The following is a 16,252-nucleotide window of genomic DNA, read 5'->3' as shown; positions in this document are numbered from 1 at the left end:
CAGAGAATTGGCTATTTTTCAAAAACAGCTCTGTAGCAACAGCAAATAACTTGTAATAGTGTTTAAACAACAACAAACAACAAAGGAAGGCCTTTTAAGCATTAGGATAATGTTTAATTCTCATCAAATAAATGCTGGCCGCTGCCAATCACTGACACCTCCCCACCAAGGCCCCGCTCCTGCCCAGGAGCCTGATGCTCCTGCTCCTGCCTGGGAGCCCGATGCCCCTGCTTCCTTGATGACAAGGGATTCTTCCAACCACTTGCGGCTGGGAGACAGTGGCTGGCAGTTTGAAAGGGTGAGTTGAAGAGAAAAGTCGATAGAGCAAGGTAAAGAAGAAATTGGGGGGGGGGGGTGGAGGGGGAAGAGTTACTGAGATGAGGACAATCGTTGTTCTAATTTCATGTTGAGTGAATTTTTTTTCCCCAACTTGTAAGTTCAGTTCCGAAAAACATTTCAGATAAATGAGCATTTTTGATTTGTTTCAGATATCCTCATTTATCCAAATTTCTTTTTTTAATTTTGGATAAATGAGGATTTCAGATCATCGGAGTTGTACTATATTTGATGGATGCAAAATTTAGTACCTTAAATGCTTGTCAAAATGCTGGTGTCAGACTCCTTGAGAAACATAGTGATCTTAAATTGCAGCAGACATATCCCTTTAATGCACTGGGTGCACATCAAGATTGATGAACTTCTGGAATATGTCTGTAACCTGGTGAGTACAAAATCTTGAAGTGCTTCAAGCAAAAATGCACACATCACCAGTTCATGTTATAAATTACCTAACATGCACAAACTATGAATACAGTATCAACTTTCTCAGCCATTGGTGATGGTTAAAGTTTCCCCTTCAGCAAAGCAGACAAATTCTTATTAATTATTCAGTGAAGAGCAGTTTCTTTCACACAGCTTTGCTAACAATTGGAAAAGAAGGTGCTTCTTGGTTCATTTGTTGAGGTGAGTAAAGGTTTCTTCTTTTCAGCCTATGTGCATAGTGTTCAATTCCTCTGTTGTTCCATTATATACTGTGATAGAATATTTGGAAATGTATTTGGGAGATAAATTGGTAAAATTAGAGTAGGCTACATACACACACTTTAAAACAGATCTTATTTGAAATACTTAAGAATTCATATTCAGTGACTTTACGGAGAACTATGTTCCATGCACATTTCACAAGAAGGTGGTAATTGAAATAATGTCATGAAATGAATGGACTGGAGATACTCTGGCTGTTGAAAGCTCTTTGCAAAAGTTTTTACAGAGTTCACAGAAAGGTCAACCCTGGGTTCTTGTTTACCTAAAAACAACAGATAGGAGCAGAAGACTAACTCCTATTGTTTGCTGGAGGAGAGGGGGTTTCAAGTGAGAGAGATGGAGAGAGAGAGAGAGAAAGTGAGACACTGAACAGTCATAGTTGAAACAAGCAGGAGAAGTTGTTGGAACTGAAACAGAAACTCCAGAGCGGCGGATGGCTGGAAGTGCTACCTGTCTGATGTTTCTCTTGGAATAAGTGGAACAGAAAGGAACTCTATGATAGCCTGAAAGAAAGAGGTTATAATTTGGAGAACCCTGATGGGGCAAGTTTCATCAGCAAGACATTGAGGTGACCAACAGTTGTGGAAATCCTGGAACAACAGATCTCTCTCTCTGCAAACCCTACGAGAACCTTCATTTACCTTTCGAGCACCAAAGCCTAGTGAACTTTATACATGTTAAATTCTGTGCACAGTATAAGAATTGCCTGCAACCAGTGAACTTGGGGGGCTAAGGGGGATGCTATGTGTGTGGTAGGTCATGTTTAACCAATCTTGTAGAGCTTTTTGAGGAGGTTACCAGGACAGTTGATGAAGGAAAGGCTGTGTATGGACTTTAGGAAGACCTTTGACAAGATCCCTCATGGGAGATTAGTCAGGAAGGTTCAGACACTAGGTATTTATGGTGAAGTAGTGAAATGGGTTTGACAATGGCTGGATGGAAGAAGCCAGGGAGTAGTGGAGGCCTGTGACTGTGGTGTGCCTCAGGGATTGGTGTTGTTTGTCATCAAATCAATGATCTGGATGATAATGTGGTAAATTAGATCAGCAAGTTTGCAGTTGACACTAAAATTGGAGGCATTGTAGACAGCAGGGAAGGTTTTCAAAGCTTGCAGAGGGATCTGGACAAGCTGGAAAAATGGGCTGAAAAATGGGAGATAGAATTTAATGCAGACATGTGAGGTATTCCATTTTGGAAGAACAATCCAAGAAAGGATGTACATGTTGAATGGTAGGGAACTGAGGAGTGTGGTACAACAGAGAGACCTGGGAATACAGATAAATAGTTCCCTGAAAATGGCATCACAGGTGGATAAGGTTGTAAAGACTGCTTTTGGCATTTTGGCCTTTATAAGTCAAAGTATTGAGTACAGGAGTTGGGATGTTATAGTAAAGTTGTATATGACATTGGTGAAGCCAAATTTGGAGTATTTTGTGCAATTCTTGTCACCAAACTACAAGAAAGATATCAGTAAGAGTACAGAGAAGATTTACTAGGATGTTGTCAGGTCTTCAGGAGTTGAGTTACAGGGAAAGATTAAACAGGTTAGGACTTTATTCCTTGGAGCATTGAAGAATTGGGGAGATTTGATAGAGGTTTACAAAATTATGAGGGGTATAGACAAGAGTATATGAGAATAGGCTCTTTCTAACCTCTTAGTGTAGGAGAGATAAATACAAGAGGACATGGCTTTAGGGTGAAAGGGGAAAGGTTTAGGAGGAACATTAGGGGAATTTCTTCACTCAGAGAGTGGTGAGAGTGTGGAACGAACTACCATCTGATGTGGTAAATGTGGGCTCACTCTTAAGTCTACAGAATAAATTGGATAGATACATGGATGGGAGAGGTCTGAAGGGTACGGAATGGGTGCACGTCAGTGGGACCAGCGGAATCATGTTTCAGCACAGACTAGAAGGACCAAATCGTCTGCTTTCTAGTTCTAAGAAGGGAGGGGTGGGGCGAACAACATGATCCCAAAGGCAGGAAGTAATAGATGGAGAAGGGAAGGAGCTTGCTTGGTTGTGTATTTTAAATTTAAATTTAGACATGCACCATGTTAACTGATCATTTCGGTCCACAAGTCCGTGCTGTCCAATTTACACCCAATTAACCTACACCTCCAGTACACTTCAAACAGTGAGAGGAAGCTGGAGCCCCTGGGGAAAACCCACTCAGACAAGAGGAGAACATACAAACTCCTGATAGACAATGCAGGTTTCGCTGGTAGGAAAAGGGAACCGTGGTTGACAAAACAGGTGAGGTAGCTAGTTAAGGAGGAGGAAGCAGGAAATAGAAAGGGCTCATGAGAATATGGTAGCCAGGAAGGAACTTAAGAAATGATGTTGAAGAGCTTGAAGGGGGCATGAGAAGGCCTTGTCAAGTAAGATTAAGGAGAACCCCAAGGCATTCCATGTGTACATGAAGAGAAGAATGATGAGTATGAAGGTGGGGCCACTTAAGAATAAAGGAGGAAACATGTGCCTGGAGAGGACGAAGGTTGGGGAGGTCCTAAATGAACACTTTGCTTCAGTATTCACCACAGAAAAGGACCGTGATCAGGGAATGGTCAGAATTGAACAGGCTTGTGGACAATGTTGAGATTAGAGAAGAGGAAGTGTTGGATCTTCTCAAAAACATTAAGACTGATAAGTTCCTGGGGCCCAGATGTGTGGATAATTGGAACATTGGCTATGATCTTTGCATCCTCCTTGTCCACAGGGCAGGTGCTGGAGGATTGGAGAATGGAAAATGTGATCCACTTGCTTTAAAAAGAAAATAGGGAAAATCCTTGGAATTATAGACCAGTGAGTCTTACATTAGTGGTGTGCAAACTATTGGAGAGGATTCTTAAGGATAGCATCTTTGAAGATTTCGAGAAGTACAGTCTTCTCAGGGATAGTCAGCATGGCTTTGTGAGGGGAACATCATGACTCATAAACCGACTTGAGGTCTTTTTTAAAGAGATAACAAAAGAAATTAATGAAGGTAGGGCAGAAGATGTGATCTTTACGGATATTGATAAAGCATCTGCCAAGGTCACCCATGAGTGATTCATTCAGAAAGTCACAAGGCATGGGATCCACAGAACCTTAGCCATGTAGAAAGCAGAGTAGTAATGGACAGAAAGTATTCCGCCTGGAGGTCATGACTAGTGAAGTTTCTGCTCTGATTTTTTTTTAATGTCTTGAATGAAGAAGCAGAAGGATGAGTCAGTATGTTTGCAGATGATACGAAGATTGGAGGAGTTGTGGATAGTGTTGAAGTTTGTCGTAGATATCAAAAGAATATAGACTGGATGCAGAGTTGGGCAGAAAAGTTTAATCTGGGTAAGTGAGAAGTAATGCCTTTTGGAAGGTCAAACCAGAATGCAGGGTACAAGGTTAATGGTCAGATACTTAACAGTGTGGAGGAGCTGAAGGGCCTTGGGGCTCAAATTAATACATCTCTCAAGGTTGCCACGCAGGTTGATAGGATAAAAAGGCCTATGATATGCTGGGCTTCATTAGTCGAGGGATTTAGTTCAAGATTTGAGAGGTCATGTTGCAACTCTATAAAGCTCCGGTGAGACCACACTTGGTGTTTAGTGAGTACTGTGCTCAGTTCTAATCATCTCATTATAGGAGGCTATGGAGAGAGTGCAGAGGATATTTACCAGGATATTAGCAGAGCTAGGACTTTTCTCTTTAGATCAAAAAAGGAGGAGAGGTGACTTAATAGAGGTCTGCAAGTATTCTGAGAGACATAGATAAGGAGGACAGCCAATGCCTTTTTTCCAGGGCAGAAATAGCCAACACCAGAAGGCATGTACAAAGTGAATGGAGGAAAGTTTAGGAGAGACTAATTTAAAAAAAAACACAGTTGTGAATGCCTAGAATGCCTTGCCAGGTATGGTGGTGGAGGCTGAAACATATTCATGAATATATAGTTGGCTTTACAGGATAAAGGAAAGAGTTGTGAAATTAAATATTGAAAGCTTCAAAAGCTATCAAATAAAAGCCCAATTTAATTTATTCACCCAGGGCTAAACATTGATCCATATGTTAGGCCACCAATTGCAAAAGCGTCCTGACAGGAAAAGGAACAGTACATATTTTAATTAATCACTTGTAAATCCATGGAACATACAAAAATCAGCTCAGTATTGGTTAATAACCTTAACACTTAAATGGTGGTTACTGACAAATTGTAAATAAGACCACTTTGCATCAACTCACCAGTGCTATTCCCTGCACCTTCCTGAAATGCTCCCATGACCAGCAGAATGATCACCATCACAAAAACTGGAATTTGCCAAGTTCCAGCAACTGATGCTGCAAGGAAAAATAAAAATTAGAATAATTTGAACATTTGTTATAAATTCAAAATACTAAGCAAATTACAAACAAAAACAAAATTGCTTTCTTGGACTCCCATAACTCAAAATTTCCACCGACTTTAACAATTAGTTTTTACATCGGACCTCACTGAAGGTTTTCTTTGTGGAAGACCTGTAAAACATTCTAATTAAACTGACATCAATGGAAAACCTGGATAAGATGTGAAGATTACAAATTGAATTAGAATCAAGATTACAATGATGCCAGCCAGACGCAGTGCTTGCTTTGGCAGCACATATTCTAAAATTACTATCATGCCAGTCTTCAGGAAAACATACTAAACACACAGTATTTGGACTTATTCTTTTTGACTGAAATGATTCAGAAACAAAAATGAGTTTAAGTTCAAAATAGTAAGTGCAGTTAAAGTTTACACAGGTCAAGTGAAATGTTCTGTGAAACCAAAGAAAGAATGAGCAATACTGATTGAATGGAAGTCTTGAAAAACATGGAAAATTACTTTTTTAACGTCAGATTACATTTTAAAAAAGAACAATATATATATTGCAGTACAACCCACAATAATTAGAACCAAAGAATATTACAGCAGAGAAAAACAGGCCCTTTGGCCCATCTTGCCTGTGCCATACAATTATTATGCAGAGTCCCACTGACCTGCACTGTTCAAATACCCCCATGTCACTCCAATCCATGCATCTATCCAAATTTTTCTTAAATGTTAAAATTGAGCCCTCATTCACCACTTCATTTGGCAGCTTATTTCAATTTCACCACTCTCTGTATGAAGAAATTCCCCCAGATGTTCTCATCAACTTCTTCCCTTTCACCATTTACCTACATCCTCTGGTTTGTATCTCACCTAAAAAATGGTGGCTCTGCTGGAACTGCTGCAATGGCACCGCTGCCGTTAGTGTGGACCCACAGACAAAGGAGCAGAGACACAGCACTTCTCATGGGTCCATCTGCCCAGTACGACTCCCAACAGCACTGTACAGGCTTTAAACAGCCCATTAAAGAAGCCAAGTGTTTTTTTTTAAATCCTGCAACTACGGATGGTGTCACCTATGATCGGCAACGTTTCCAAGGGATTGCAGATTCTGGGGAAGTAGAGGACAGGTGCAGGGCACCAGAAAACAGGGAAACATCCCCTGTTTGAAAAGGAGAAGCAGATGAGACAGCTCATGGGACGGTGACTACAGCGGAGGGCCGGCGAGGGGCTCGGAGGCTGAAGAACACACAGGCGGCAAGCTGTTGGTGACTCGAGGCAAAAAACCCACGCAGGCTGCAGCAAAGGGACTCACACAAGGCTGAGTACTGATAGAGTCTGGCTGAAGACACACCAGGCATCAGATCCAGGACGCGAGGCTGCCAAGAGTGCTGAGGGCTTCCTGTTCATGTCAGAGGTTTGTATCTGGACCTTTGGTTGCTGATTGTTTGGACAGAAGACTTCAGAGGCAGCAGGCATTCTGGAAGCAAATCCATGGACACTCAGTGACTCTGTGAGGGTGGGGGTGGGAGGTCTCTTTTTATTCTCTTTCTCTGTCTGTAAGGGGTGCTGGTCAACTTTCCTGTCTTACAGCAGATTAAAGAAATTTCTATATAATATCACATTTCCTGTTTTATTATAAGAAAATAATCTTGAATAATCTCTGTGGAATAAAGCCTACTTGCATTTACTTCACTTATACCCATCATAATTTTATATACCTCTATAAAATCTCCCTTCATTCTTCTATGCAACAGAGAATAAAGTCCTAACTTGTTTAACCTTTTCTGTTATTCAAGCCCCTTTCAAACTTGCAAGTGCCAATCAGCCTTTAAAGCGGCAAGTGTGAAAGCAAAATCAGCTCAATGCCGGCGTCAGATGACATAATCTCATGCCGTGAATTAACAGCCTCGAGGGGGGGGGGGAAGAGAGGGGGGGGGGGAATAAATAGCAATAGCGGACAATTTTTAAGCAACGTGGAAAAATTGGTAGCGCTATAGTATACAATTTATAAAGACCGTGGGGAAAAAAGCAATGGCAGATCTGACTTCCCAGAATGCCTTGCAGCAGAGAAACCTCTCTATGAATACTCTATGTAAGATCATAATACATTGATCAGGATTTAGGGCAGGTTCACCATCACTCAATGCATCATGACATCACCAGGAGAAGGCAGAACAGTCCTAACCCGGGGATGGCTCCTTGCAAGTATGAAAACATTCAGAGTCCCAATTAGGAGTGGCCAAGTGTGAAAAACCAAACCCCCATTCTCATCCCAGGATAATGAACAGCCAGTTTAGTGTGATGCAAGTGTGAAAGGGGCTTCAGTTTCTCAAGTCCTAGCAACATTCCAGCAAATCTTCTCTGCACTCTTTCAATTTCATTGACATCTTTCCTGCAGTTAGGTGACCAAACTGAACAAAATACTCTAAAATTGGCCTCACCATTGTCTTATACAACTTTACCATAACATCCCAACTTCTGGACTAAATACAGTAAAAGTCCAAAAATCCAGTTGCCAGAAATCCAGACTACCTAACAATCCAAACTTTTTGAAAATTCTCAAACATTTTAAATTTAGTAGGCTTTTGTGTGCATAAGTAAGCGACATAGATGCACAGCGGCAACAAGCAACCACTTTATTTTTCTTTAAAACTGCTTGTTTTGATAAATGAAGCATGCTGTATATACTAATGAGTAAGATATCAACATTTACCTGTTCATCTCTTCTTTATTCCCTCTTAAATTTGAAAAGTACTGCCAAGAATCTGGAAAATCCAGACCAACCCAATCCCTGAGCACTTCAGATTTTCAGACTTGTACTGTACATCATGAAGGCTAATATGCCAAAAGCTCTCTTTCCAATCCCATCTACCCATGATGCCACTTTCAGGGAATTATCTATCCATATTCCCAGATCCTTCTCTTCAACTGCACTCTTCACTCTCCTATCATTTACTACTTCATCATGAATACCGAGCAACCAAATCTTCCTGACTAACCTCCCATGGGGGACCCTGTCAAGGCAACATCCACAGCCTTTCCTTCATCAAATTTCCTGGTAGCCTCCTCAAAATAAACTCTACAAAATTTGTTAAACACAACGTGGGCGTCATGATGTCCAGCAAAGGGTGGACTTATACCCAACGCTCTCACCCCACCATGCAATAAATGCTGACTGGGCCCTTTCGAACTATTAAGATTACATCGGGCACAGGACTACAAGTGTGAATTAGAATACAGCTCATGAGTAATTATAAAAGGGAAAGTATTCAATAATAATCAGGGCACATAGTCCTTAAAGCATTCAGGTGGTCTTCTTTCCCTTTTGACCACCTCGGTATGGGTCGCTTTGCCGGTCTTTGCTCGGGACCCGTAGATAGTCGGGTCACGGTGACTGCCCGTCTTTGTTGCCCTCCTAGCTATATGTCTCAGTTACTAGACTCCTTGGCTCCATGACCATCTCTGCGCCCCCGCCCCCCCCCAATTCGGCCTGAGAGATGGGATGGTCGAGACAGGCCACGGCAGGTCTGGTTCCACCTCCTCCAGTTCATGAGGCAGTTCATGGACCTTAGTGTCAGTCAATGCTCATAATTGGTCAATGTGTCGCTTCCACAATCTGTCCCCCACTAAAACAGAGAATGAGTAGGAGCTAAGTTTTTGTAAGATTACTCCTACCACCCATGGGTTTTTAATATTGTCTATAATCTTGTACCAGAACTCTCTCGCCCACTTCCAACGTTCTAGGTGAGGTTTGTGGCAATGCTGATTTTTACAATCAGAAAACCAGATCTGGATGAAATGTGGACAGGTAGTGGCCAAACATTAGTTCTGCTGGGGTGTATTTTGTGGTAGAATGCAACGTGTTTCTGTACCCCAATAGGAAATCTGCAATTTTGTGTGCCCAAGAGGGATTTAGAAGTTTCATGGTTTTCTGAATGTTTGTACAAAATGTTCTGTCTCCCCATTAGTGCTTGGGTGCGAACAAAATATGTCTGATATTGTAGTCATGCATAATTTTTTTTTAAATGTTCTGATATAAATTGAGGCCCATTGTCCGTAACTAATTCACGAGGCAATCCGTAAGTGACAAAGATAGCTCATAGACAGTCAATCGTGGGATCTGCTTTGGTGTTTTTCAGTTGTGAAACTACTGGCCATTTGGAGTATGCATCCACAGCTGTTAGGAAGTCTCACCTATGAATGGTCCAACGAAGTCTACGTGAATCTGATGCCAGGGTTTGGATGGCCATTTCCATGGGTTAGCTTGGGCTTGTGGCATTTTTGGCTGCATTGACTGACATACTTTGAATTCTTTTATCGTTGTTTCAATGTCTCTGTCTATGGAGAGCCTCCAGACATGCATCCAGGCCAGTGCCTTCATTCGTACCATTCCTGGATGGTTGTGGTGCAGTTCTGATAACATAGTAGTTTTCCATTTGGCTGGAATAATTGTATGAGTACCCCAAAGTAAACATCCTTCTTCGACTGATAGTTCTTGGTGGCGTGTTTGGTAAGGTTTTAGATTTTCTGGGATGACTTCAAATTTGGGCCATCCATTAAGGGTGAAGTATAGGATCTTGCTTAATGTTGCCTCTTTTCAGGTTTCCTTTGAGATCATCTGAGCTGTAATGGGCTGTTGTTGAAGTTGGTCTTGCTTGATGGTGCTGTCTCTGCTGTCCGTTTAATAATTTCTTCTCGTTGTTCTGTCTCAATTAGTGGAATGCGTGATAAGGCAACTGCATGGCTGTTGAGTGTTCCTGGTTTATGTTTTCTATCATAGTTATACACCACTAGTAGCATGGCCCATCTTTGAATTCTGGCTACAGCTAATCCTGGTATACCTTTGTGTGGCCCCAGGATTAAACTAAGAGGCTGGTTGTCTGTGATCAGGGTGAATTTTCTTCTATGAAGATATTGGTGGAATTTTTTTTTTGCACCAAAAATTATTGCCAATCCTTCTTTTTCTAGATTGGCATAATTGCATTCACTTGTGGTTAATGCTCACTGTTGTGTATACACTCACACAATTAAGATTCAGAGACGTGATGCTTTCTCATCCTTCTAATAAACAAACATGGCTACTGACACATGGGGTTATATACATGGAAGGGTGACATCATGACGTGGGTATCATGATAACAAGCAGAGGGTGGGCTTATACACAACACTCTTCCCCCCCGCCCACCCTCAGTTGTGCAGTAAATGCTGGGCGCCTTCGAACTAATAAGATTACATCGGGCCCAGAACTACAAGTGAGAATTAGAATACATCCCAAGAGTAATAATTATAAAAGGGAAAGTATTTAATAATAATCAGGGCGTTTAGTCCTTAAAGCCTCCAGGTGGTTTTCTTTCTCTTTTGGACTGCCTCGACGTGGTTTGTTGTGCTGGTGCTTGCTCGGGACCCATAGATAGTCAGGTCGGTGGTCAAGTTGGCGGCGGCTGCCCATCTTCACTGCGTGTCTCAATTAATGGACTCCTCACTGGACTGCTCGGCACTGCGACTATCCCTGCACCCCCCTCACTCGGGTTGAGGGGTGGGATGGTCGGGGCAGGTCACAGCAGGTCTAGTTCCACCACCTCCAGTTTGCACAACGATGCCAGGTATTTGCTTACTGTTTCTCCTGGTCCTTGACTCCTTTTATAGAATCGATGCCTTTCTGCCATAACTGGTGGTTTGGGGCTTAAATGGTTCTTTAGAGCTGTGCATAATTCATTGAATGTCTTCATCCCTGGATCCTCCAGGGCCAGCAAAGTCTTATGAAGGTCGAATGTTTTGCTGCCTCCTGAGAAAGAGGGCGTGTTTGTGGTTTACTGGACCTTCTACAATATTGTGGGCTACACAGTAGTGGTTAAACCATTCTACGTAGTTAGTCCAACTTTCTTCTACATCATTGAATTCCCTGAACTTTCTCTCTGCCATCTTGGTGAGCTTTCACCTTGATCTTTTGGTGGGAATTTGTTGGGGTTGTTAGGTAATAGTTTTCTACCTTTCTTCTGTTGTTTTCCTTCTCACGGTCGGTGCACGGAGTACGTGTAGGGTTCATTCCCATCCTCGTCGCCGCTGTTACATATGCACTCTGTGACAAATTATGTTAAATTTTGTATTGTATATAGATATGTTTTTAAAGGATATAATTTGTGGCAATTTTTTTTTAGTGTAGGTCACATACAAACACTTCAAAACAGATCTCATTTAAAATGCCAGAGCTCTGCTCAAGCCAGACAGTTAATTGGACATGCTGTGGAGTAATGGATTATTGTTTTGGAAAGCAACAGATGAACGAACTTAGAAGATTAGGTCCACAGCCACAATCTGTCTGCATGCAGTTCGCTGTTCTAAGAGGGTCATGTAGTTTTCTGAGAGAAAGAGAGAGAGAGAAATTTCAGTTCTACAGCTCAACAGCAGCAGCTGGGACTGGAACATGACAAGCTGGCAAGCTTGTGGAAAAAACATTTTGAAGATGGGTTGTGAGTTCTTAGTTCAGCCTAGTCAAAGACCTTGTGGTCCATACAAGAGAGAGTACTGGCTGCATAATGTTTCCCACCTCACTGACAAAAGACAAAGGAGGAAAAACCCAACACCCAACCCCAACCAACCAATTTTCCCCTGCAACCGTGTCTGCCTGTCCTGCATCGGACTTGTCAGCCACAATCGAGCCTGCAGCTGACGTGGACTTTTACCCCCTCCATAAATCTTCGTCCGCGAAGCCAAGCCAAAGAAAGAATAGTAATAAGTTAAAGTTTGATCCTGTTTTCATGTTTAAAGATAATTAAAAACAGCTTTTGTTTAAGTAACCATTTGTCTTGTGAATATCTATTGCTGCTAGGTTTTGGGGTCATCTGTGCTCATAACAACTCGCACAATGAAGACTCGGAGACGTGATGCTTTCTCATCCTTTACTTCTATTAGACTAACATGGCTACTGACACACAGGGCATCATGATCTCCAACAGAGGGCAGGCTTATACCCAACACAATCAGTCCCTAACTATCCAAATACTTGTATATCTGATCTCTTAGAACACCTTCCAATACTTGCCCACTACTGATGTCAGGCTCACCAGCCAAACATTTCCTGGGCTATTTTTGAAGCCTCTTTTAAACAAGGGATCAATAAGAGCTACCCTACAATCCTCCAGCACCTCACCTGTGGTTATGTACATTTTAAATATATCTGCCAGGGCCTCTGCAATTTCTGCACTAACCTTCTTCAAGGTCCTTGTCAGGTCCTGGGGATTTATACACCTTTATTCACTTTAAGACACAAGCACCTCCTCCTATTCAATCTGTATGGATTTTTATGACCTCACTGCTCATTTACCTCACTTCCCTAGACTCTACCAGTTTCCTGAATAAATACAGATGCAAAAAACTTAAGATCTCCCCATCTCTTCTAACTCACCATTCTGATCTTCAAGAGAATTAATTTTGTCCCTTACTATACATTTGCTTTTAATATATTTGTAAAAGTCCTTAGAATTTTTCTTTACCTTGCCAGCAAAAGCAATTTTGCGCCTTCTTTTAGCCCTCCTAATTTCCTGCATTTTTTTTTATATACTCTTCAAGTACAGTATAACTGATTATCTGACTGGGCCTATGTTGGATGAACATTTTTTTTGGAGAACTGGTCATTTTTTAAAAAACAGCCAGTAGCAAAAGCAAATCACTTCTATCAATGATTAAACAACAACAAACAACAAGGGAAGGCTTTTTAAGCATTAAAATAATATTTAATTCTCACAAAAAAAGTGCTGGCCACCGCTGATCACTGAGACCTCCCAACCGCAGCCAATCCCCAACATGTGCCCACTGCTGCTGCCGATCCCTGGGGAGGCTTCCCAGGCCAGTGAAACACTCACTGTCTCTATGGTCACTGCAGCTCCTGAAGCCAGAGTCCCGACTCCAAATCCATCCCTAAGCCTACCACACACGCATACTAGGGAGTCCAGTGTGGATGTGCGATAGTAGACCATGGGGAGATTTTGGAGTCGGTGTCGGGGAGCTCTGCTGTACCGAGGAGGGAGGGAGGGAATGCCACTGAGCCCAAGGTCCCACTCCTGCCCAGGAAGCTACTCTCCTTGATGACGCCAAGACAAGAGATACTTCCAACTGCTTATGGCTGGGAGACAGTGGCCCGCAGTTTGAGAGGGAGAGTTAGAGAGAAAAGTCAATAGGGGAAGGAAAAGAAGAAAGGAAAAGAGAGAGGAGATGGAGTTAACTGAAATGAGGACAATCGTTCTAATTTCATGTCAGATGAATTTTTTTTCCAATCTGTGAGGTCAGTTTGGCTCAAAAAAATTTTGGATAAATGAGGATTTCAGAGAATCCGATTTTGGATAATCAGAATTGTCTGTGTACCTCTCTCTTCTTCTCGACCTGATCCCTCAACTCAACAATATTTAGTAAAAAGGTTTCTTACCCAAGTAAAAGAGAAGCACTGTCCAAACTGGAACAGAGATTGTTTTAAGAAAATGCTCCATTTTCGTATTCCACTTAAATGAAACTGCCAACACATATCCAACAATGAGGGTCCAGACCTGTAACAAGTTAAAGATGATTGCTTTAACTATGTTCTTAATGTCAGAGATCAATTTACTGGACCAAGAGAGCTTCGCACTTTAAATTTGATCACTTTTTTGCCAAAAGGTCATTGCCTGCAAATAAAGATAACCTCTTGAAAAATACAAAATGAACTACCAATATAAATCATCAATATGTAATATTTTATAATATGACATCTTTAGCAAAACATTCTCAGCATTTGACAACAAATGAAATAACAAAGCAATTCTCCCTAATTTTTGTGTAAAGGAATTGTTGATTGCTTAATATATATGCAGACAGTGACAGGTAGTGACAAAATACTAGCTTTTCACCTTATATTTGAGAAAACAGATCAGAACATCAAAAGCATTGCTAAATATTTGAATTATTAATACATTTACTGATGAAATTAAAATCAACCTTTGAATTCAACAAATTGTAACACAATAGTAATAATAGAGAATCATGGAGAGGGAGCCCAATGAGGCAGTACATGTGGAAGTCTGAAACAGGAAGGGACCACTTTCCTGGGAGCATTCTATAGCTTCCTCATCAAAAGCTACTGGTTCACTAAGGAATAGATGTTTACGCACCATTTGCACAAGGTTCTGAATAAATTTGTCCCACTGAGGCAGGGAAAGGATGGTAGGGTAAAGGAATCATGGTTGACAAGAGAGGTTGTACAGTTAGTCAAGTGGAAGAAGAAAGCATACTTAAAGTTTAGCAAACATATCAGTGCTCTTGAAAATTATAAGTAACAGGAAGGAATTTAAGAAGGGGATTACAAAAGCTAGAAGGGGACACAAGAAGGCCTTGGCAAGAAGGATTAAGGAAAACCTCAAGGCATTTAATACATTATTGAAGAACAGGAGGATGATTAAGGAGGATGATAAGGGGTAAACATGCACTTGGATATGGAGGAGTTAGGGGACTCCTTAATGAATACTTTGCTTCTGTGTTTACGAGAGGAGCCTTGATGAATGTGAGAAAAGGCTGGTGTGTTGGAGCATGATGAGGTTAAGTAAGAAGTATTGAAGCTTCTGAAAAGCAGTAGCACAGGTACGTCACTAGGGCCTGATGGGATATATTGTAGGTTACTAATGGGAAGCCAAGGAAGAGATCGACGGGGCATTGACAATGATCTTTATATCCTTCTTGACTACTGGAATGGTACCAGAGATTTGGAGGATAGAAAATGCAACTCCTTTGTTTAAGAGAGATAACAGAGAGAATTTTGGACATTAGTGACCAGTGAGTCTTAAATCAGTGGTAGGCAAACTGTTGGAAAGAATTCTAGGGATAGGATTAATGAGCATTTGGAGACATGTAGTCTTATTAGAGATAGCTGTGTGGCTTTGTGAGGTGCAGATAATGCCTCATGAAATTTTTCGAGGAGGTGAAAAAGCAAATTGATCAAGTAGAGCAATGGATATAGATTTTAATAAAGCATTGGACAAAGTTCCCCATGGAAGGCTTATCCAAAATGTTATGACGCATGGGATCCATGGAAACTTGGCTGCATGCATTTGGAATTGACTTGAGCATTGAAATCAGAGAGTAGTAGTAGATGGAATGTGTTCTGCTTGGAGGTTGGTGATTAGTGGCGTTCTGCAGAGATCTGTTTTGGGATTCTTGATCTTTGTGATTTTTTTATAAATGACTTGGACGAGTAAATAAAGGGCCAGGTTATTTCGTTTTCAAATGAAATGAAGGTTGGTGGCATTGTGGATAGTGTAGAAGGTTATCATGGGTTACAAAAGGATGCAGAATGTGAAATGATACACATTGGAAGATCGAACCTGAAGGCAGAGAACGTGGTTAATGGCAGGATTTATAGCAGTGTGGAGGAACAGAGGGATCTTGGGTTCAAAGACCATCTATCCCTCAAGGATTCCATGCAAATTCATTGGGCAGTTAAGAAGGTATATGGGTTTAGAAACAGGACTGTTGGTTGGCATCAGTGGGTTTTTCTTCTGCCTGAATCTGAACTTTGGATCGGCGACTGTTTCTGGTGGCTCATTGCTGCTGATCCTGGGTGACACAGTCAAACAATGTTGTCTCAATGTTGCTTTCATGCTTTCAAGCCTCTTGAGCAACTCAATTAGCCTTTACTTCCACCAATATATAGTCAGGGTTGGGCGACTCCATAATAACATCATGCTTCATCAAGTCCAATATTCACAAAGAGAAAAATCCCCCAAGACCCCAGGTCACTCAGTCATGTCAGTCAGTCCAAAAATACAATCCACAGAATTCAATCCCAAAGCTCAATGTCCAAATTCAGTTCCCCAAACTGAATAACAAAAGGGTCTTGCACTGAAGGTTGGAGAGAAAA

The 16,252-nt window shown here is 41.4% G+C and overlaps 1 protein-coding gene across 4 annotated transcripts in view; it reads right to left on the bottom strand.

Annotated features, from left to right (window-relative positions):
* tmem245 (transmembrane protein 245) overlaps positions 1-16,252 on the bottom strand; it is a 120,771-nt gene that overhangs the window by 91,496 nt on the left and 13,023 nt on the right. For 3 of the 4 annotated variants that reach the window (XM_069913543.1, XM_069913540.1, XM_069913542.1), the window contains 2 exons: positions 13,793-13,910; positions 5,259-5,354 (listed from right to left, as the gene is read on the bottom strand). In XM_069913543.1, the coding sequence (XP_069769644.1) occupies positions 5,259-5,354; positions 13,793-13,910 (214 nt within the window). The remainder of the gene's footprint in view (positions 1-5,258; positions 5,355-13,792; positions 13,911-16,252) is intronic. The other variant, XM_069913544.1, reaches the window with a different exon arrangement.

Source organism: Narcine bancroftii, chromosome 1 (assembly GCF_036971445.1).
Source record: "Narcine bancroftii isolate sNarBan1 chromosome 1, sNarBan1.hap1, whole genome shotgun sequence".
Taxonomy (NCBI): domain Eukaryota; kingdom Metazoa; phylum Chordata; class Chondrichthyes; order Torpediniformes; family Narcinidae; genus Narcine; species Narcine bancroftii.
Note: the sequence above shows the minus strand (reverse complement) of the source record. Positions and strands in the feature narration are given on the sequence as shown.